Raw genomic sequence first — 21,930 nt, 5'->3', positions numbered from 1 at the left:
ATAGGTTACATATGGTTCAGTCTATGTAATAGGCTACATATGGTTCAATCTATGTAATAGGTTACATATGGTTCAGTCTATGTAATAGGGTACATATGGTTCAGTCTATGTAATAGGGTACATATGGTTCAGTCTATGTAATAGGTTACATATGGTTCAGTCTATGTAATAGGCTACATATGGTTCAGTCTATGTAATAGTCTACATATGGTTCAGTCTATGTAATAGGCTACATATGGTTCAGTCTATGTAATAAGCTACATATGGTTCAATCTATGTAATAAGCTACATATGGTTCAGTCTATGTAATAGGCTACATATGGTTCAATCTATGTAATAAGCTACATATGGTTGAGTCTATGTAATAGGCTACATATGATTGTAGCACACAGTATCAACACTTAATTTCTTACCTTGTAATGTGACTGTAAATTATCTATGATAACAAATAATACACTGGTGCAAAATTATATAAAAATTAATTATAATGGCTACAGATTAGATATCTCTAATCAATACAGTATTTGTGTAACGAGAAAATGGGATTGTAATACATAGCCAAAATAACGTAAAACTAATATAATGTTTATTTTCCAAAAGTGTATAATGAGGAATATCTTAATATTTCTAACCAATACTATTTTAATGTAGCAAGAGGTTATAAGCAGTGATATCTTAATATAATGATAAAATTTAGCTTTTAGCTTGAGCTACCTCATCCCTTTGTGTGTATTTTACCTCAATAAACTTATTTCAATTCAATTTCAATGATAAAATATTTAACTTAGCTAATCTTGCAGACTGGTCCATAATATCATTTTACCAGATTACAGTATCAAGATGACAGGCTTTGTATCTCCTTAACTATTGGTTTAATATATTAACATAAGTTATATATGGTATTTCGAATATTTAGAGGCAAATACATGATAATCTTTCCATTTACCAGGCCTCTAGGACTCTCGATTTAAAAAAATGATATTTGATTAAAAAAAAATTGATATTGTTGCTCTGAAAATGTGTCCTGTATAGGCTTACTATATTCTCCATAACTCGGCTGTATATAGCACAAGGCCCTAAAGGAAAAAAAATACCTATAAATCAACCCTCATCCATCTCACCCCTTTTATCTATGGCATAATATCATGAGCAATAAATAGAGGGTTATACTGACCATTGGAGGCTCGCTCGTCGATAGACGCTCTGATACCCCCACCATTCTGGACCGCCAGGCTGGTCTTGGCCCACCGCTTGTCGTCTGGGAATTTGGTGTTCTGTAACATTGCCACAATGATGGGTGAATTGGGTTTTTAGAAATATAATAGCAATAGATAGAATAGACAAATTGACCTAGTCAATCTTCACCAGTTATAGCCCCGCTCCTGTGCCAGGTAAGTCCACTATGGGCTCTCCATAGCCCATAGTGGAACTATTTGCTCTCCATAGCCCATAGTGGAACTATTTGCTCTCCATAGCCCATAGTGGAACTATTTGCTCTCCATAGCCCATAGTGGAACTATTTGCTCTCCATAGCCCATAGTGGAACTATTTGCTCTCCATAGCCCATAGTGGAACTATTTGCTCTCCATAGCCCATAGTGGAACTATTTGCTCTCCATAGCCCATAGTGGAACTATTTGCTCTCCATAGCCCATAGTGGAACTATTTGCTCTGCATAGCCCATAGTGGAACTATTTGCTCTGCATAGCCCATAGTGGAACTATTTGCTCTCCATAGCCCATAGTGGAACTATTTGCTCTCCATAGCCCATAGTGGAATTATTTGCTCTCCATAGCCCATAGTGGAACTATTTGCTCTCCATAGCCCATAGTGGAACTATTTGCTCTCCATAGCCCATAGTGGAATTATTTGCTCTCCATAGCCCATAGTGGAACTATTTGCTCTCCATAGCCCATAGTGGAATTATTTGCTCTCCATAGCCCATAGTGGAACTATTTGCAACTTTTTGTTCAGAGTAGCTGAATCTAAAACAACAACAAGTCATGATTCTAATTCAGTTTTGTCCCAAAGCCCAGAAACACGGCAGTTCCTATAGAACTGCCGTGGCTTAGATATAGGTTTAGATTCAGCTGCTCGGAACAAAAGTTCCAAGTAGCACGGACTATGGTGAGCCCGCGGAGGACTTACCTGGCACAAGAGTGGGGGCCGTAACAATGTATTCATATACCTATGTACACGTATTTATCCCATCTGGTGCTTCTATAGACTGTATTATGTATTTTTTAGACTAGATTGACTGTATTTTGTGTTATGACCTATTTAATTATTCTCAACTCTCAGGATATGAATAGGTAAATATTAGATTTTGGGAGGAGAATATTGGTTGATAGATATGGTCAAAGATAAAGTTAATCATTATCAGGAGAAAGTGGTAAGCTAGTTTGACTATAAAGCACTAGGAAGAGAAGGAACTGGGACAGGATGGAGGAATGGAATGGTGATCAACCACTTGGACCATCAGGAATCGAACACAGATGTGCAAGAAGCGAGACCATTGCTGTACCAACCAGTCCAAATGGTTGGAAAAGATGGACCTAAGAACAAATCCACAAGGGCAGTGACGAGGATTCGAACCTGCGTCTGGGAGCATCCCAGACACTGCCTTAATCGACTGAGCTACGACAGGGTGTTTCAACCCTTTTAACCCTGTTGTAGCACAGTCGATTAAGGCAGTGTCTGGGATGCTCCCAGACGCAGGTTCGAATCCTCGTCACTGCCCTTGTGGATTTGTTCATTTGATGCATCACGTTAGTGTGATCTCTGTGTGTGATGGACCTAAGAGCCATTAAATGAAAATAAATTAGAGAGACGAGTTAGGTGTTGGGCTAAAAGTCTATCAGTCTCTGGAGGGTTGTCAAGGCCACCACAGTTACAGACCAATCAACAAGAATACCTTATTCCTGAACACAGACCAGGATTAAAATAAACTAGTGTATAAACACATAGAAATAGGTTTAGGGAGGATTTTATATTTAGATTTAGGAAAGACTCGGGTAAATACTGGTTCAGTAACAGGGTTGTTGATTTGTGGAACCAATTACCGCGTAACGTGGTGGAGGTGGGTCCCTCGATTGTTTCAAGCGTGGGTTGGACATGTTTATAAGTGGGATTGGGGGGTTATAGATAGGAGCTGCCTCGTATGGGCCAATAGGCCTTCTGCAGTTACCTTTGTTCTTATGGTCTTAACGTGGTGGAGGTGGGGTCCCTCGATTGTTTCAAGCGTGGGTTGGACATGTTTATGAGTGGGATTGGGGGGTTATAGATAGGAGCTGCCTCGTATGGGCCAATAGGCACTCTGTAGTTACCTTGTTCTTATGTTCATAAATAGGATACAGCTATCAGTGTATTCCAGTTTTTTTGTTTACATCTTTATAGGACTAATTACCAGCAACAACTCCAGAACTCACTATGTGAATGATGGCGTCGGTCTGGAGGTTGCCCATGTTGCACTCCCTCATCCTGCAGGAGAGTCTGTTGCCGTCCAGGAAGACGTACGACTTGCCTACATTCTCAGACATGGTCAGGTTGATCCTCTCCTTGTACTGCACCATCGCCTCCAGGATCTCTTGGTCTGCAAGAACCATACTGGTAAGCTTTTGAAGCCTATTCATCCTATTGAATTATTTACCGATAAGTATGGTTCTCTGTACATTGTATACAACTTAGGTTTATGTAATACATTGAAAGTAGAAAACTAAAGGACACATGAAGATATATGTAATTTATGGATTTAATAAATACGGTAATACCACACCATCTTTCACAAGATGGTGTGGTATTAACGGGAGAAGGAAACAAATGCTGAGAGAACTGTACAAATGGTTAGGCTTGCAGAAGTATCCCCTTAGAGAAATGGTTCCAAACCGGTGGACCATGGACCCCTTGGGATCCATGGAAGAATTTCTAGTGGTCCATGGGGCAAGTGATATGTTTTGTACTCCAACAAAATTTAAAGTTTTAACGTTTTGCCCCGAGGGACGAGTTTATTGGGCAGCGCCACTCAGGCTGTGAGTGGACACACCGCCATAGCAGCATGTATTACACTCCCCAATAGGAAGAAAACCCGCTGGGTTGTTCATCCTGCAATAACAAGAAGCTCTTACGAGTGTGGAACTAAGTACCTCCGGTTATTATTTATGTGCAGTTTTAACTGAGAATAACAAGGCAGGGCTTGTGACATATGAATATGGTGTATTTGTCGCAGTAATGGCCTCTCTCAATGTTGCTAGCTTTATCTGTTTTGGTGTAGGGGCCCACATGTGAGAACGTGGTTGTAGCGGTCCACAGGTGAGAACGTGGTTGTAGCGGTCCACAGGTGAGAACGTAGTTGTAGGGGCCCACAGGTGAGAACGTGGTTGAACAAGAAGAGAATGGGACGAAAATGGATAGAAACCATATAGGAAAAATGGATAGAAACGCTAGTCCAAATGAATTATTCTCGTTTCATTTGAGAATAAATCATTTCATGTCGACTTCCGGGACGACACCCACACCATCTGTCTTTAACTTCCAGGCACCTAGTTACTGCTAGGTGAAAGGTGTAAGGTGTAAGAAAACGTATCAAAACATTAAGGGTGTGGAAGCGGGGACTGACGTATATTCTCCACCATTCGTGTTAATTAATCTAAGTTAGGGCCAGATTCACCAAAGCACTTACGCAAGCACTTACGTACCTGCCCGCTAGCCACTAAATTTCAGCTCAATGTCCGTAGCGGCTGAGATTAGATTAGGAAGGTGACAAATAAGATTTGCGATGAGATAGGTTAGTGATGCTGTCAACAGGTTGGTGAGTATTGCGTGTCAAGTCTTGATATGAGACAAGGACCAATCAACACCCGTCATTGCACTAACATCGCGTTCGTGGGTCAAACCACTTTGCATCCTTAATAAATAAATAATAAATAAATGTTTATTTAGGTAAGGTACATACTTACAAGAGATTTTACAAAGTTTGTTGGATTAATAGATAGAGCTAGTACATACAATGCCTAAAGCCACTATTACGCAAAGCGTTTCGGGCAGATTAGATTAGGTTCTTATTATATCTGTCCTTATTATATCCTTATTATATCTGTGATTACAGTTGTGTTGGTGGGTGTAACGTCGAAATGCTGTACAGAGTTTTATCGTGGTTTAGTTCTAACAATTATGCCAGAAATGCTGTGTGTGTATTAGTGGCTTTAGGCATAGTAGCTCGACCTAGAAATCCAACATTCTGCTTGTAACTCATTTTGTATGTATGTACTTTCCCTAAATACTCATTATCATTCTCATCGCTATAGTTCATCATTCACAGGCGAGGCTTAGTTCATCATTCACAGGCGAGGCTTAGTTCATCATTCACAGGCGAGGCTTAGTTCATCATTCACAGGCGAGGCTTAGTTCATCATTCACAGGCGAGGCTTAGTTCATCATTCACAGGCGAGGCTTAGTTCATCATTCACAGGCGAGGCTTAGTTCATCATTCACAGGCGAGGCTTAGTTCATCATTCACAGGCGAGGCTTAGTTCATCATTCACAGGCGAGGCTTAGTTCATCATTCACAGGCGAGGCTTAGTTCATCATTCACAGGCGAGGCTTAGTTCATCATTCACAGGCGAGGCTTAGTTCATCATTCACAGGCGAGGTTTAGTTCATCATTCACAGGCGAGGCTTAGTTCATCATTCACAGGCGAGGCTTAGTTCATCATTCACAGGCGAGGCTTAGTTCATCATTCACAGGCGAGGCTTAGTTCATCATTCACAGGCGAGGCTTAGTTCATCATTCACAGGCGAGGCTTAGTTCATCATTCACAGGCGAGGCTTAGTTCATCATTCACAGGCGAGGCTTAGTTCATCATTCACAGGCGAGGCTTCAAACAGTACACGACCACTGCGTCATTTGACCCATAGAATCATGTCATGTTCAAGGGCTCTATATTTAAGTACTTTGATGCGTTTTGGTGGTGAGAAAATTTATGTCTCTTCTTCCTCCATTGTTTACCAATTTATTTTTGTTTTAATATGTATAGATTAATTTGCATACACTGTACTGTTATTTTAATTGTTATATGTATTGAATTAAATATTTTGTTAACGCTGGTTCAGGTTTGAAAATAACGTTACATTAGAGATACGTTATCTCTTCAAGCAATCAGTGGGTTCAGGACCCAGTTAATTAACACAGTCTACCCTCTTCAGGACGCGGGTAGCGTCGCCGCTCGAATTTTCTGTAATATTCTGACTTTTTCTTTGAATCAAATTGATTTGCTCGAATTTAATTCGTGGGGAGTTTACCTGTGAGTACGAGGTGTCCGTGGTTGACTTCGCCCATCTATCACCTGTCAAACATACATCAATCACTCACCTGAAGCCCTCACCTGGAAGTGCTAGGTGGTGGGTGCCTTCTAATATTAATAATAATAATAATTGTTCCTTTACGTCCGTCAACACATTCCGGGACTCACTCGGGTCCTTCCTTGCTCACCTTTATTTAATACCCGAGGCTTCAAATGTAAGTTTGTGATGTTTACATCCGCTCACGTCACTGAGAGCTAACCACGCCAAATACCACCACCCCCCCCCCCACACACACACGGTCGTACGTACGTACATACATACGTCCCACGCACGTACGTACATACGTCCCACGCCCCACACCCACCACTGCTCGATGTGACCTGGCATCTTGACCCCTCCCACCAACCTAACATCTCGCCTACACTCACCCCTGATCCACCCACCTAGACAAACTGCAAACAACGTTGATGCAGCAACGTTTATTTAACGCCCCCGTGAGCGTGCACAACCTCTCGTCTTACTGACGGGACTACGTTTTGACGCTATCAACTCCGGGATAAAAATTGCGGGGTTTAAGGATATTGAAACCACGGCAATATTGACGCTTCGTGGGGCCGAATGATTACCGGCTCCGGTAGGCTAGGTGGGTCGACCAGATTCAGACGCTTTTGGCTAGGCTAAACCGCTGCCTTGTCTACGGAGGGGAAATTGAGAGAAGGCGCGATACCAGTTGGGTTAAACTGTGTACCGAAGTGCGAGTGTGTAATTGAGTCCTACGGGGTCACAATTCCACCTATTACAAATATAACATTCTGTAAGATGAAGAGAGAAGGGAAAAAAACAATGCTGAGGGAGGAAACTACGGCTAAGGGAAACCGGGAAAGGAAGGAAGGAAGGAAGGAAGGGAAATTACCTGAAAAAGGGTATGTCGGAAGGAAGATATGTAGGAAGGGAGGGAAGTAATCTGGGTTGACAGGCGTCGCGCAAGGCGGGTAACTACCTGAGTGAGGAGGGATAACGCAGGAGAAACGTATGAACTGGATGTAGGGATGGAGAAAGAAAGGAGGTGGGATGGAGGAACTTGAAGATAAGAAATGCATGATAATTTATGTTTCCAAACAACCACCATTTGCATACACGAGACGCACCATGCTTTGCGTCACAAAGGGCCCCATTCCTTGCACAAACAGACCGTCTTTCTTGCATAATGAAGGCCCATTGACAGCACCTACAGTCACCTCCGCTTCGCTTCGTTATATAAGGCTCCTTACTGCTGACACAATGAAATCATCGCTCCCGTATATAAGACTCAAACGCGGCACCCATTTTCTTCTATCGCTATGTCCGCTTTACTTTTTCTTTCACACAGATGGTACAAGATTAGACGACTTTTGATTCGAACTTGTGTCTGAATCCGAGACACCTGCCCTTAACCGACTCGGCCACGATGGTACAGAATCCGACCAACCCATCGTGGCCGAGGCGGTTAGGGCAGGTGTCTGGGACTCACCAGAACGCAGGTTCGAATCCAAAATGATATGTACGTATGTATGTATATCAGTATATTTATTTTGGGAGAGAGTATGGGGCAGGATAGGTAGTAGATGGGGTGTAGAAGGGAAGTATAGAACGGAACGGAACTATCAGTTCTTAAGCGTCAAGTCATTACGACTATATAGCACTGGGAAGGGCTTAGGATAAGGGTTTGGGATGGGACGGGGAGGGGGGGGGGAAGGAATGGTGCCCAACCACTTGAACGGTCGGGGATTGAACGCCGACCTGTATGAAGCGAGACTGTCGCTCTGCCGTCCAGCCCAAGTGGTTTGTGGAGAGGATAGGAGTTGGGGAAGGTGTGGAGCAGTACAAGATTAACCTACAAAAAGAATCCCATCATTTTTATACCGAAATGGTCTGTTCGACCAATACCACAAACGTTTATATGTAACAAACTTAAATAAACAAAGTACACGCGAATAAAACTAAGCTGAAAAAAAACATAAACAATTCACCGTGAAAAGTGACAAAAGCTACCTGGCCAGCCTTTGACATCGGAATATCATTTCCATAATTGTTTTGTATACTGGGTGACGACGCAGTCGGCACGAACAAGGGTGGAACAGGGGTTAACTTCAACGGGAAAGGACATGAGTTATAGCATTCAACCTGCCCTTCTCTGTCCAACTTTAGTCTTCACCTCTTGTCTTATTACCAACACATCCAGCTAACAGTGCATTATAGTAACGAGGGAAGCTCGTTAGTATCTATTATAGTGGTTAGTATCTTATAGTAACGAGGGAAGCTCGTTATATCCATGATAGTGACGAGGGAAGCTCGTTAATATCCATCATAGTGACGAGGGAAGCTCGTTAATATCCATCATAGTGACGAGGGAAGCTCGTTAGTATCTATTATAGTGACGACGGAAGCTCGTTAATACCCATCAATGAAGTAAACAATAGACTTAGGTCTCCAGACGATACTCAAAAGCTAACAACGTCAAAACTGTGAACTACCGCTTATATAATCGCTCGTTTCCTCCAGTCTTTTCTCTTCAAGAGATGGTCACTTACAACCGAATTTATAAATACTTAGTGCGGTGGTCATCACGGCGAGTCCCAGCATATATACTGACCTCTTGGTGACCCAAGATCATCACTCTTGACAGACGAAACCGATACTGGTATTGACCTACTGTGACCACGCCCAGGCTTTCCAGAATAAGGTTGCACAATAGGTTAAAGACTTGAAATCCGTGAGAAACAAATTCTTTGGATCTTGATGGGAAGTAGAGGTCACTATTCCCACATTTTGGGGTCAACTATACTCACATTTTGAGGTCAACTATAGCCACATTTTGAGGTCAACTATAGCCATATGTTGAGGTAACTATACCCATGTTGAGATCACTATTCCCAAATGTTGAGGTCCCAGTTTGAGATCAACCATAACCCACAATAAAAAAATCAGCTATATTAATATTTTCTTAGTTCATTCCTGCGATGGTTTATGCCCGATCGAGCGCTCCTTGAAATACAGGATTTGTTAATCTTGTGTGACAGGTGTGTGGTAAGCTCTGACGACTACTTCTGTAGGTCATCAGTCCGATCTTATAAAGTGACTGATAAACGTATGCACTGTTTTCGAATATATACAGTTTTTGTCTACTATGTATATATAAAGTTTAGTTAATGTCAATCCTAAACAGGAAAATATACTTGCAGCATAATGCGTAACTATGATGGCACTAAAGCCTAACATCAAAATACTCCGCTTCCCCCCAACTCACACCCAAAAACAATTATATTCAGAGGTGTAATCCACTTCTCGGTGTGTGTAAACTAAGTTTACTTTAGTCCTCAACTATGTTCAAGGCTAACGTATACTTGCTGGTTGATCCGACAGTTCTTGCATTGGTCTTAATGATCCTCTGGGATCATTAAGACCAACATCAAACTAAACTTAAATTATCTTCACATTTAGGGCAGTGTGGTAACCGTGTGTTTATGTGTGTTTTCGGTATATGGTGTAGTGATTCGTCTATCTTGAGGTTATCTTGAGATGATTTAAACGTCAGTGTCAATAGCTGGCGAATACTTGCCCATTTCTTATATGTCACGAATAGTTAGGATTTCCTAAACTTGAAATTAATATAATATCATTACGAGGATATATGTACATTGTACAGTCTTCATATGTTTACAAAATCTTACCCCAAGACCAGGAATTTAATTTATATATGCCTACATTCCTTGGATCCATATTCTAATGAGATAGATTTTTCAGTTGTTTATCTCAAGGCTTCTGCTGTTGGGGCAATTAAGGTGCTTTCTTCCATATTCCTTGATATCTAAAGCTTACGTTATATCATTTAGCTTAGACTAAGAGCCGGTCGGCCGAGCGGACAGCACGCTGGACTGTGATCCTGTGGTCCCGGGTTCGATCCCGGGCGCCGGCGAGAAACAATGGGCAGAGTTTCTTTCACCCAATGCCCCTGTTACCTAGCAGTAAATAGGTACCTGGGTGTTAGTCAGCTGTCACGGGCTGCTTCCTGGGGGTGGAAGCCTGGTCGAGGACCGGGCCGCGGGGACACTAAAGCCCCGAAATCATCTCAAGATAACCTCAAGATAAGAAGACAGTGTTTACTCAAGAGATGTGAGAGCAGAGATACGCAGCAACACCTCCTGCTGTCTGTTGACAAAATAAACAACTTGGGATTGTGTTATCGTTAGTTCGTATATATGTTTATCTTTTACAGTTATTTTCACTATACACACATTCGGTCTCATTGCCTCATTATTGTTGTGAAATCGACAGTGACATACTCGCTCCGTGAAAAGTGTGTAATCATTAACTGTCGTAAAATTATATTCCATTGATGTTACCAATAATGTCCCGTGTTTGCTATCTAATGACAGCGGGCCGACCCAACCGACATTCCTATATACTAGGCTTTAAACCCAACTGCCGGTCCTATATACTTGGCTTTAAACGAAACCACCAGTCCTATATATTTGGCTTCAAACCCAACCACCAGTCCTATATACTAGGCTTTAAACTCAACCGCCGGTCCTATATAATAGGCTTTAAACCGAACCACCAGTCCTATATAATAGGCTTTAAATCCAACTGCCGGTCCTATATACTAGGCTTTAAACCCAACTGCCGGTCCTATATACTAGGCTTTAAACCCAACCACCGGTCCTATATATGTTTATATATCCTATGTTTTTTTCTGTTTTTTTCACACGTGGGTGATTTTGCGCAGGTTGCGTGTCATTGTTATTCTTCACAAGCTACAAACTTTTGGTGACAATATATTGCATCATTTTCTCACTCGCTCGCTCGAGACGTTTCAGATTATATATATATTTTTTTAGTAGTGGATCAGGTCCTCTACAAGGACAAGTCGCCCATTCACTGTGCAGGGACCTGGGGCTAGATTCACGAAAGCACTTACGAACGTGTACATCTTTCCTCAATCTTTGACGGCTTTGGTTACATTTATTAAACAGTTTACAAGCATGAAAACTTGCCAATCAACTGTTGTTATTGTTATAAACAGCCTCCTGGTGCTTCGGAGCTCATTAACTGTTTAATAATTGGAAACAAAGCCGCCAAAGATTAAGAAAAGATGTAAACGTTCGTAAGTGCTTTCGTGAATCTGGCCCCACCTGAACAACATTTTTGATAAGCTATTGATGGGTTTGGAGTCCGTGTCGTAGAACTAGTGAGAACGGAAGGAATATATTAATGGGTCTGGGGTTCCCCCGTAGACCTAATGAGAGATTGTTGTTGTTTTAGATTCAGCTGCTCGGAACAAAAGTTCCAAGTAGCATAGGTTATGGTGAGCCAGTGGTGGACTTACCTGGCACAGGAGTGGGGCTGTAATTGGCAGGAAGGTTATCTTGAGATGATTTCGGGGCTTTAGTGTCCCCGCGGCCCGGTCCTCGACCAGGCCTCCACCCTCAGGAAGCAGCCCGTGACAGCTGACTAACACCCAGGTACCTATTTTACTGCTAGGTAACAGGGGCATAGGGTGAAAGAAACTCTGCCCATTGTTTCTCGCCGGCGCCTGGGATCGAACCCAGGACCACAGGATCACAAATCCAGCGTGCTGTCCGCTCGGCTCCCTCCAAGGTAGTTACATTGACGACATTGTTAGTTCAGCTTCATTCGAGGTCTCTTCGTACCGTCGGTAAGGACTGTATAGTTTATTCCTACGGACTCACTCACGCATCCTAAAGTTCCATTAGAAAACCCGTTTACAATTTCTCAAAGTTTAGGGTGGTAATTGGACACCATAGAGCTGGGAATCTTGATTAAATGAATCACACTTTGCAGGGTTGTAGCACTGGAGTGTCTCAAGTCTTGACAAATATATATACATTCGGTGTGCCTCCATCTGCAACTTATGTTAATTGGCTAGGCTGCCGTTTTATATATCAACTGAGAGTCTAGAGTAAACCGTAGCTACTGCATTGTTTGTTTTTTTGTAAAGCTGTTTATCTTGAGATGATTTCGGGGCTTTAGTGTCCCCGCGGCCCGGTCCTCGACCAGGCCTCCACCCCCAGGAAGCAGCCCGTGACAGCTGACTAACACCCAGGTACCTATTTTACTGCTAGGTAATCTAAGGTACCTGCAGATGTACCAAAACATGTTAATGCAAAAACAAATGACCTGGAGGATGCGGGGCGCATGGTAATCTCTCGCCTGGTGCTCAGCACAACAACCTTGCCTAGATAGTTGATGTTTTATGTACAGGTCGCCCAGTAAATTCGCCTGTCGGATCTGACTTTCAAATTTAAATTGGTTTGCCTATTAGTCATTCCCTTATCGCCTGCAACATGGTCGCCGCTGCTGCTTAGTGTTCAGACGGGGCTCGAACCATAGCACGAGGGTCTGTGACGATACCCAAACATCGCACGAGGGCCTACGACGATACCCAAACATCGCACGAGGGCCTACGACGATACCCAAACATCGCACGAGGGCCTACGACGATACCCAAACATTGCACGAGGGCCTACGACGATACCCAAACATCGCACGAGGGCCTACGACGATACCCAAACATCGCACGAGGGCCTACGACGATACCCAAACATCGCACGAGGGCCTACGACGATACCCAAACATCGCACGAGGGCCTACGACGATACCCAAACATCGCACGAGGGCCTACGACGATACCCAAACATCGCACGAGGGCCTACGACGATACCCAAACATCGCACGAGGGCCTACGACGATACCCAAACATCGCACGAGGGCCTACGACGATACCCAAACATCGCACGAGGGCCTACGACGATACCCAAACATCGCACGAGGGCCTACGACGATACCCAAACATCGCACGAGGGCCTACGACAATACCCAAACATCGCACGAGGGCCTACGACGATACCCAAACATCGCACGAGGGCCTACGACGATACCCAAACATCGCACGAGGGCCTACGACGATACCCAAACATCGCACGAGGGCCTACGACGATACCCAAACATCGCACGAGGGCCTACGATGTGCTCCAGTGCCTGTTATTCGCATGATGATCCCGCACAAAACCCCTTCCCCCCTACCTGCAGGTCTAGCACCCTGTGGCAATGCTACTCATACACTCACCCTTCCAGGGACACCTGCAGTTCTTCCCTCTTGAAAGATGCAAGACTTCTTCACCTCGAATGTTGCACAGTCTTTGTTATTGTCGATGCTACCATATACCTCTCCCTTGATTGATAAGGTTGCAATATATATCCTCAGCATTATATTTATGTCTATGGAACCCTGCCTATTCACCAGTTGGTCTTCAAATGTAATGACTCCTTGTTAGTTGTCGGTATTGTACACGTCTATCACAATGAGGCAGTTTCTTGCCGCATTGTTACGTTCACTTCTCTCTGCACGCCCTTACAGTCTGAGGGGAAGCGAGCCTATTGACGCCAGGAGTAAAGAGAGAGCTGACCTTACCCACTGCGTGCGTGTGTGTGTGTGTGTGTGTGTGTGTGTGTGTGTGTGTGTGTGTGTGTGTGTGTGTGTGTGTGTGTGTGTGTCTGTGGGTGGGTGGGGGTCGCTGTGCAGTGGAGCCCATCCCAGGGGCCCACGTTCACACCTCGGGAATTGAATAAACGGAGTGGGGCGCCTCGGTAATTCTTTGTGGGTTAACTTGATGACATGTAGAGGGTTATTGTTTGTGATATGTGTTCACCTCACCTCCCTTTATTTGTCTCTATCCATTTCTCTTTCTGTCGTCGTCGTGTCTCTCTCTCTCTCTCTGCCTCCCTCTCTGTCTCTCTCTCTCTCTCTCTCTCTCTCTCTCTCTCTCTCTCTCTCTCTCTCTCTCTCTCTCTCTCTCTCTCTCTCTCTCTCTCTCTCTCTCTCTCTCTCACTCAGCCGTTTAACGGAGGAAGGAGTCTTGAGAGACATTAATAATAGAAACGTGACCCCTGCCAGAAGATGGAGTTAACAATCTACTACAAGAGCAAGAAGACCGCTCTCTTGCTCATAAAGAACACTCCCAACACTAAACGACACATCTTAAAGGAGACAAATGTCGTCTATGCCTGCACGTGCCCACTTGGGGACTGTCAGCCCCAACGATATCAATATATAGGCAAGACAGCAACATCTCATTCAAGGTGCCTGACAAGACAATCCACAAATGGTAAACAAAGAACATATAATCTCTGACACCTAACCTACAAGTTTGAAAGTAAAAGAATTGACCACTGTTCGGTTGTTTTGGATCATTATCAAGTTGTGTAAGGGAAAATAGAGTGGAGGAAAGTTAATTTACATACCTAACCTAACCTAACCTAACCTAACCTACTTAACAAACGTGATGTGGCAACTTTGTTGCTCTCTCTTTGGGCTCTATTTCACCTCATTTCGCTGGTCATTTGGCCTATTGCAGCTTTCTCTTATTTCTGTACTTCAACTTTATTCCCTCACTTCTACAGTTTGCCTTCTACTTTTATTTTTTACACTTCCCTTTTATTCCATTACATCATACCTATTCCTATACTTTCCCTTTTATCCATACTTCACATCTGTTCCCATACTTCAACCCTTTCCTACACCTACTCCTTCTTATCTTATTCCTTTTCTTTATCCTACGGTCTCACGTGGTCGACGACCGGGCCGCGGGGACGCTAAGCCCCGGAAACGAAACACTTCAAGGTAACTTCTACTCTTACCTTATCAAATAACTTTCTGTCAAACTCTCCTACGGGCTGGTGGTAGGAAAATTTTGGTAACTATGTGTACCATAGTACAAACATTGACGTACTAAGCACTTAGTAGAATTTGGTACTATTCACTTTATAGTCCCCAAAGTGATGGTAAAAAAACAAACTTAAATATTCCTAGGCCTACTATAGTACACATATGTACTATAGTAGGTCTCAGATAGCGTGTATTAGGCCCAGGAAGGTTAGGTTAATTTAGGTTGTCTTTGCAACAAAATTTCAATAGTACAGATTTCTACATTCTAATTGCGTTGTACGTCGGTATATATGTACTATGGTGCTCATCATTACTATAAGTACTACCACAACTGGGGCCAGATTCACGAAGCAGTTACGCAAGTACTTACGAACGTGTACATCTTTCCTCAATCATTGACGGCTTTGGTTATATTTATTAAACAGTTTACAAGCATGAAAACTTGCCAATCAACTGTTGTTATTGTTATTAACAGCCTCCTGGTGCTTCGGAGCGCATTAACTGTTTAATAATTGTAAACAAAGCAGCGAAAGATTGAGAAAAGATGTACAAGTTCGTAAATGCTTGCGTAACTGCTTCGTGAATCTGGCCTCTGGAGGCTGGGCTGGCATAATAGTATTGGGTATTTTGACCAGACCACACACTAGAAGGTGAAGGGACGACGACGTTTCGGTCCGTCCTGGACCAATCAAGACAATCGACTTGAGAATGGTCCAGGACGGACCGAAACGTCGTCGTCCCTTCACCTTCTAATGTGTGGTCTGGTCAACATACTTTAGCCACGTTATTGTGACTCATCGCCTGCAGTATTGGGTATTCACTGACCTTGCTCAATGGTGTTGTCCAAGAGGATGGGGTTGCCTCGCCAGGCGATCACGTCTCCCTTATGATTGAAGGTGAGGACCAGTTTGCCCAAATACTTGCCAAAAGCGTAGGCCTGGACCACGGGGACCCTCTTCCCCGACCCCTGGGTCACGATCGTTGGGTACTCTCCCACCTTGGGCTCCGTCGATGGGTTTTCACCTGAAGGGCAGGAGATGAAGGGTCATCTGGAACTCGAGGACTATATTCACATTTGGCATAGTTACCCCTAGTGATCATGATTCTTACACAATTTGTCTACATATCGATAAAGAATTTGTGTTCAAGTGTTCCTGTTACGATTGGCAAGCCTCGCTTCGTAATTTTTCATCACTATCTAAATCAATAAAAAAATTCTAATTAGGCCAACTGTATGAACAAATAATTACCGTACATGGTCAATAAACCATACCATTGTGTTTGTATTATAGTTTAAAAGATAGAAGGCTTCCGTTATATAACCTATAGACACTTAAACTAGATTTTTTTCCAATATATGTAAACCGCTTCTCGGTGTATAATCTCAGTTTACTTTAGTCTAGAGCTTAAGTATACTTGCCGGTTGGTCAGTAATCTATTGTGTTATCCTTAACAATCTTCCGTTGATAGGCGTTTAAAGCCTATTTAAGTCCATTGACCTATAGAAACCCAAGAGGAGGATTTAAGAGGACTCCAAGTCCTCTTAAATCCAGCGCCACTAAACTCACCAGTGTAGAGGAACGTATTGGTGTGGCCGCCGACCACAGCATCCACCTCTTCTACTTCCTTGGCGATCTCCAGGTCCTTCCTGTAGCCGGAGTGTCCCAGAGCGATGATAATGTCGACACCCGCCGCTTTCAGTCTCCTGGCCTCCGCGCGCACCGCCTTGGCCTCGTCTGTGATGATTAGCTTCCCGGGGCTCGCTATAGTCTGGGCGGGAGGGCAGGCCACACCACACATTAGCATTATTATTATTATTATTATTAACATCTTTATTGACAAAATTAATTACAATTTTGCCTAATCTGAGGATTTCGATAAAGCCTTATTAAAGTGAGGACATTAGCATGGGGTTATTTTCAACGTAGCTCAAGCATTGGGGGAGACCCTCAACGCGGCTCTAATATGGGGCAGACCCTCAACGCGGCTCTAATATGGTATATATCCTCAACGCAGCTTTAATATGGGGTATATCCTAAATGCAGCTTTAACATGGGACAGGTTCCTGAACGTAAGTGTAAGGCTATCTCTAAGAGCCATTTGCCCAGTTATGTTCACTTACCTGCCACGTTTAAGTTATTGAAACCAATGAATTTGCTTTATTGATTCTACTTATTTCAAGAGAGCTTGGGTAGAGAACAAGTGATCTGAAGACTTTAACTCAGTTTTATTCCTTTCCCGTGGCGCTTAATCAGTAGACACGGATATATATATATATATATATATATATATATATATATATATATATATATATATATATATATATATATATATATATATATATATATATATATATATATATATATATATATACAGTATATATATATATATATATATATACTAAACGCAAAATATACATTTTTGGTGACTATGAGAGGACGGGGGTGGATTAAATTGATGAAAATAGCATATTTCAGTCTATATATAAAAAGTTAGAATGTTTGTCCGTCTTTCTGCCTGTCCAAAGTTGGAGGCCAGAAGCTTGGGGTTAGCCTCACCAAAATTTGCAGGGGAAAATGGTCTGGTTTACGGGACGGTCATACGCTGGTCGAGGTCGGCCTAAGTTAAATAATTGAAGAAATATTAGTCAGGATGAGTATGGGGTTTATTACCACCTACAGGATGAGTATGGAGTCCACTACCACCTACAGGATGAGTATGGGGTCCACTACCACCTACAGGATGAGTATGGGGTCCACTACCACCTACAGGATGAGTATGGGGTACACTACCACCTACAGGATGAGTATGAGATCCACTACCACCTACAGGATGAGTATGGGGTCCACTACCACCTACAGGATGAGTATAGGGTCCACTACCACCTACAGGATGAGTATGGGGTCCACTACCACCTACAGGATGAGTATGGGGTCCACTACCACCTACAGGATGAGTATAGGGTCCACTACCACCTACAGGATGAGTATAGGGTCCACTACCACCTACAGGATGAGTATGGGGTCCACTACCACTTAAAGGATTAGCATGAGAGCATAATAAATCAATTAAACTAAACTATAAAATCACATTATACAGACAACGAGCCCAGTACTTTATAGACATTAATTTTCCCTGTTGGTTATCAGAGCATGGACGTCTGAAACAATGACAATTACTGTTATAATGACCCTGGAATTAGAGAGGATTTATAAATGAGCAGTTAGCCAGAACTCACTTTGTTAGGCTTTCCAATATTAAATGCTGTGGGTGCTATTATTAATGCCGTTATCATTAACGTCAGTAGTGAAAGTGAAGGAAAGTCTCAATACATATGTAAGGTTAATATTAAAAAAAAATTAGAATGAAGCCTACGAAAATGAGATTTAATATTGCACTTACTAATAAGTGTGGTAAGCTTTTTCAATATTATTTATGTGTATTCTCCATAATGTAATTGGTATTAGAAGCAAGAGTATTTGATGTTTGTCGGTTGTCAATTTCATGCAAAGCACATCGTTGTCAAAAGAAATGTAACTTTGTGTTAAATTAGTTACCAAACCTGAAAATTATTATTTCATTTTTCTATTCATAATGCGGAAAGAACTGATGAAGAACAAGGGTAGTGTAGGAGAATGGAGGACAGGGCATGATGATAAGGGTAGTGAAGAAGAATGAATGATAAATGAGTGTGCAAAGGGCAGTAACGAAACAAGTGAGACAGGTGGGAGACAAGATCGACCACAGTGACAGAGATATAATGTGGCACGAGAAAAGGGGCGATAAAAAAAGGGAAGATATAGAGGAATGGAAGAGAATGAAGGCCCCCGCCCCCCACACACACACACACACATATACTAAGACACCCACAAATAAGACTGTTGTTGGTTGGCTGCAACACGTCAAGGTGGCTGTCTACTTTCATTGTGTTGAGTTGCAGCATGTGTGTAATGTTGTGTCTCATTTTTTTCTGCAATACGAGGTATATGTGCCTTTATATCGAGCCTGTAATGTGTTGATATTGTTTCCGTGTGGTGTTGTACCCGTGTGTGGTGTTGTACCCGTGTGTGGTGTTGTACCCGTGTGTGGTGTTGTACCCGTGTGTGGTATTGTACCCGCGTTGTGTTAAATTCGTGTTGTTGATATTGGTGAAGTCATGTTGTGCTGATCCCATGCTGAACTGATGCTAAACCAACGTGTTGAACCCTTGATGTGTTGAGGTTGTATGTAATCATATTTAAAGAACCTTGTGAAGCCTAATAAACACACACACACACACACACACACACACACACACACACACACACACACACATTTGGGCGGGATCCAAGAGTCAATGCTCGATCCTGCAAGCACATATAGGTGAGTACACACACACACACACACACACACACACACACACACACACACACACACACACACACACACACACACACACACGCACACACACTTTATTTCAAAATCTCGTTTCGGGAGCATAACCAGTAAATATAGCGTCATCTAGAAAAAATGATGGATTAAGAGAACCTTCAAATCCAGGAATCCCATCACAATGCTTATACGATTGAAATCACTTGTGCAATCCCGCCTTGAGTACTGATCGATACTCATTCTTCCATTCAGAGCGGGAGAAATTGCTGAAATAGAGTACAGAGAACATATATGGCATACATACACACGATAAGGTACCATATACTTTTGGGATCGTCTCAAAGCTCTCAAAATGTACTCTAGAAAGAAGACGAGTGAGGTATCAAATAATATACACATGGAAAATACTGGAGGAAATCCCTAATTTACACAGAAAAATAACAACATACTGGAGCGAACGATATTGATGAACATGCAGAATAGAGTCAGTGAAGAGTAGATCGAGGTGCCATAGGCAAAGAGAATATTGTCTGAATATCAGAGGTCCTCGGTTGTTCAGTATCCTCCCAGCAAGGTATAAGAAATATTGCCGGAACAAAATTGGTTGTCTTCAATAAAAAAATGGATAGTTTTCTGTGAGAAGTTCCGGACCAACCAGGCTCTGGTGGATAAGTGGGCCTGCGGGCCGCTCCAAGCAACAGCCTGTTGGACCAAGTAATCACAAGTCATCCTAGTCCTGGGCCGGGCTTGAAGAGTAGAAGACCTCCCAAAAACCCATGCAAGTGCAACCCATGTATCCAGCTCATACTCCTTAATCATATAAACTCCTAATGGAAGCCTAACCCCATCTATGCCTTAATACTTCATGAGTAAATAACGCGAAAATCCATGTCGAATCTTCTTAATAAATAAAACAATTGAGAAATCAAACTTTCACCCAGAATTATCTTTGCAATAACGGAAATTACATACCAGTTAAACGTCTACCCGCTGGGAAAAACACGCAGAAAAAGGAAATGGAACGGTCAGCAGCGTTAATATACTGTGAAATTATCTTACGATCAACTCACCATTGTCTCTGTGGTGAGGTAACCCACCACTCCAACTTTGTGTGCTCCCATGGTGAAGACTGTCGACTTATTGTACTTCCCCTGGAAGGACTTCTCGTAGGTGTCGTCGATGTTGGCTGCCAGCACTGGAAACTTGATGACCTCCAGGAAGGGCTCGATACCGCTCACGCCATCGTCAAACTCGTGGTTGCCGAAGGACTGCGGAATATCAAGTGAATAATATTAAGGATTTTATATTGACAAAAACAAAAATAAAAAACTACTGCAACAGGAGACATGAATGGGAATTTATTCATGCTAGATATGTTAAGAGCTATCATTAATAATTTTAAATTTATCTTACAGTTCAAGCAAATCTGTATTGCTTATATATTTCTAAACCTTTGTAAAATTACTGCCTGAATTATTTAGATATGGTTTGGTGTTGGGTTTAAGGCATATCAACCTCTGGAGGTTTATTAGGGGCTTTATATATATATATATACATATATATATATATATATATATATATATATATATATATATATATATATATACATATATATATATATATATATATATATATATATATATATATATATATATATATATATATGTCGTACCTAGTAGCCAGAACTCACTTCTCAGCCTACTATGCAAGGCCTGATTTGCCTAATAAGCCTAGTTTTCATGAATTAATTGTTTTTCGACAACCTAACCTACCTAACCTAACCTAACCTAACCTAACATTTTCGCCTACCTAACCTAACCTAACCTATAAAGATAGGTTAGGTTAGGTTAGGTAGGGTTGGTTAGGTTCGGTCATATATCTACGTTAATTTTAACTCCAATAAAAAAATTGACCTCATACATAATGATATGGGTAGCTTTATCATTTCATAAGAAAAAAATTAGAGAAAATATATTAATTCAGGAAAACTTGGCTTATTAGGCAAATCGGGCCTTGCATAGTAGGCTGAGAAGTGCGTTCTGGCTACTAGGTACGACATATATATATATATATATATATATATATATATATATATATATATATATATATATATATATATATATATATATATATATATATATATGTCGTACCTAGTAGCCAGAACTCACTTTTTGGCCTACTATTCAAGGCCCGATTTGCCTAATAAGCCAAGTTTTCCTGAATTAATATATTTTTTCAAATTTTTTTCTTATGAAATGATAAAGCTACCCATTTCATTATGTATGTGGTAAATTTTTTTTATTGGAGTTAAAATTAACGTAGATATATGACCGAACCTAACCAACCCTACCTAACCTAACCTAACCTATCTTTATAGGTTAGGTTTGGTTAGGTAGCCGAAAAAGTTAGGTTAGGTTAGGTTAGGTAGGTTAGGTAGTCGAAAAACAATTAATTCATGAAAACTTGGCTTATTAGGCAAATCGGGCCTTGCATGGTAGGCTGAGAAGTGTATTATATATATATTATATATATATA

The 21,930-nt window shown here is 41.9% G+C and overlaps 1 protein-coding gene across 1 annotated transcript in view; it reads right to left on the bottom strand.

Moving 5' to 3' along the window:
• The window catches only part of LOC123745619 (snake venom 5'-nucleotidase), a 64,255-nt gene that overhangs the window by 1,892 nt on the left and 40,433 nt on the right, over positions 1-21,930 (bottom strand). Inside the window, exons 3-7 of the mRNA XM_045726348.2 lie at positions 20,466-20,663; positions 16,593-16,794; positions 15,850-16,047; positions 3,428-3,591; positions 1,175-1,274 (exon numbers count right to left, since the gene is read on the bottom strand). Coding sequence (XP_045582304.1) covers positions 1,175-1,274; positions 3,428-3,591; positions 15,850-16,047; positions 16,593-16,794; positions 20,466-20,663 — 862 coding nt within the window. The remainder of the gene's footprint in view (positions 1-1,174; positions 1,275-3,427; positions 3,592-15,849; positions 16,048-16,592; positions 16,795-20,465; positions 20,664-21,930) is intronic.

Source organism: Procambarus clarkii, chromosome 71 (genome assembly GCF_040958095.1).
Source record: "Procambarus clarkii isolate CNS0578487 chromosome 71, FALCON_Pclarkii_2.0, whole genome shotgun sequence".
In the NCBI taxonomy this organism is placed as follows: Eukaryota; Metazoa; Arthropoda; class Malacostraca; order Decapoda; family Cambaridae; genus Procambarus; species Procambarus clarkii.
Note: the sequence above shows the minus strand (reverse complement) of the source record. Positions and strands in the feature narration are given on the sequence as shown.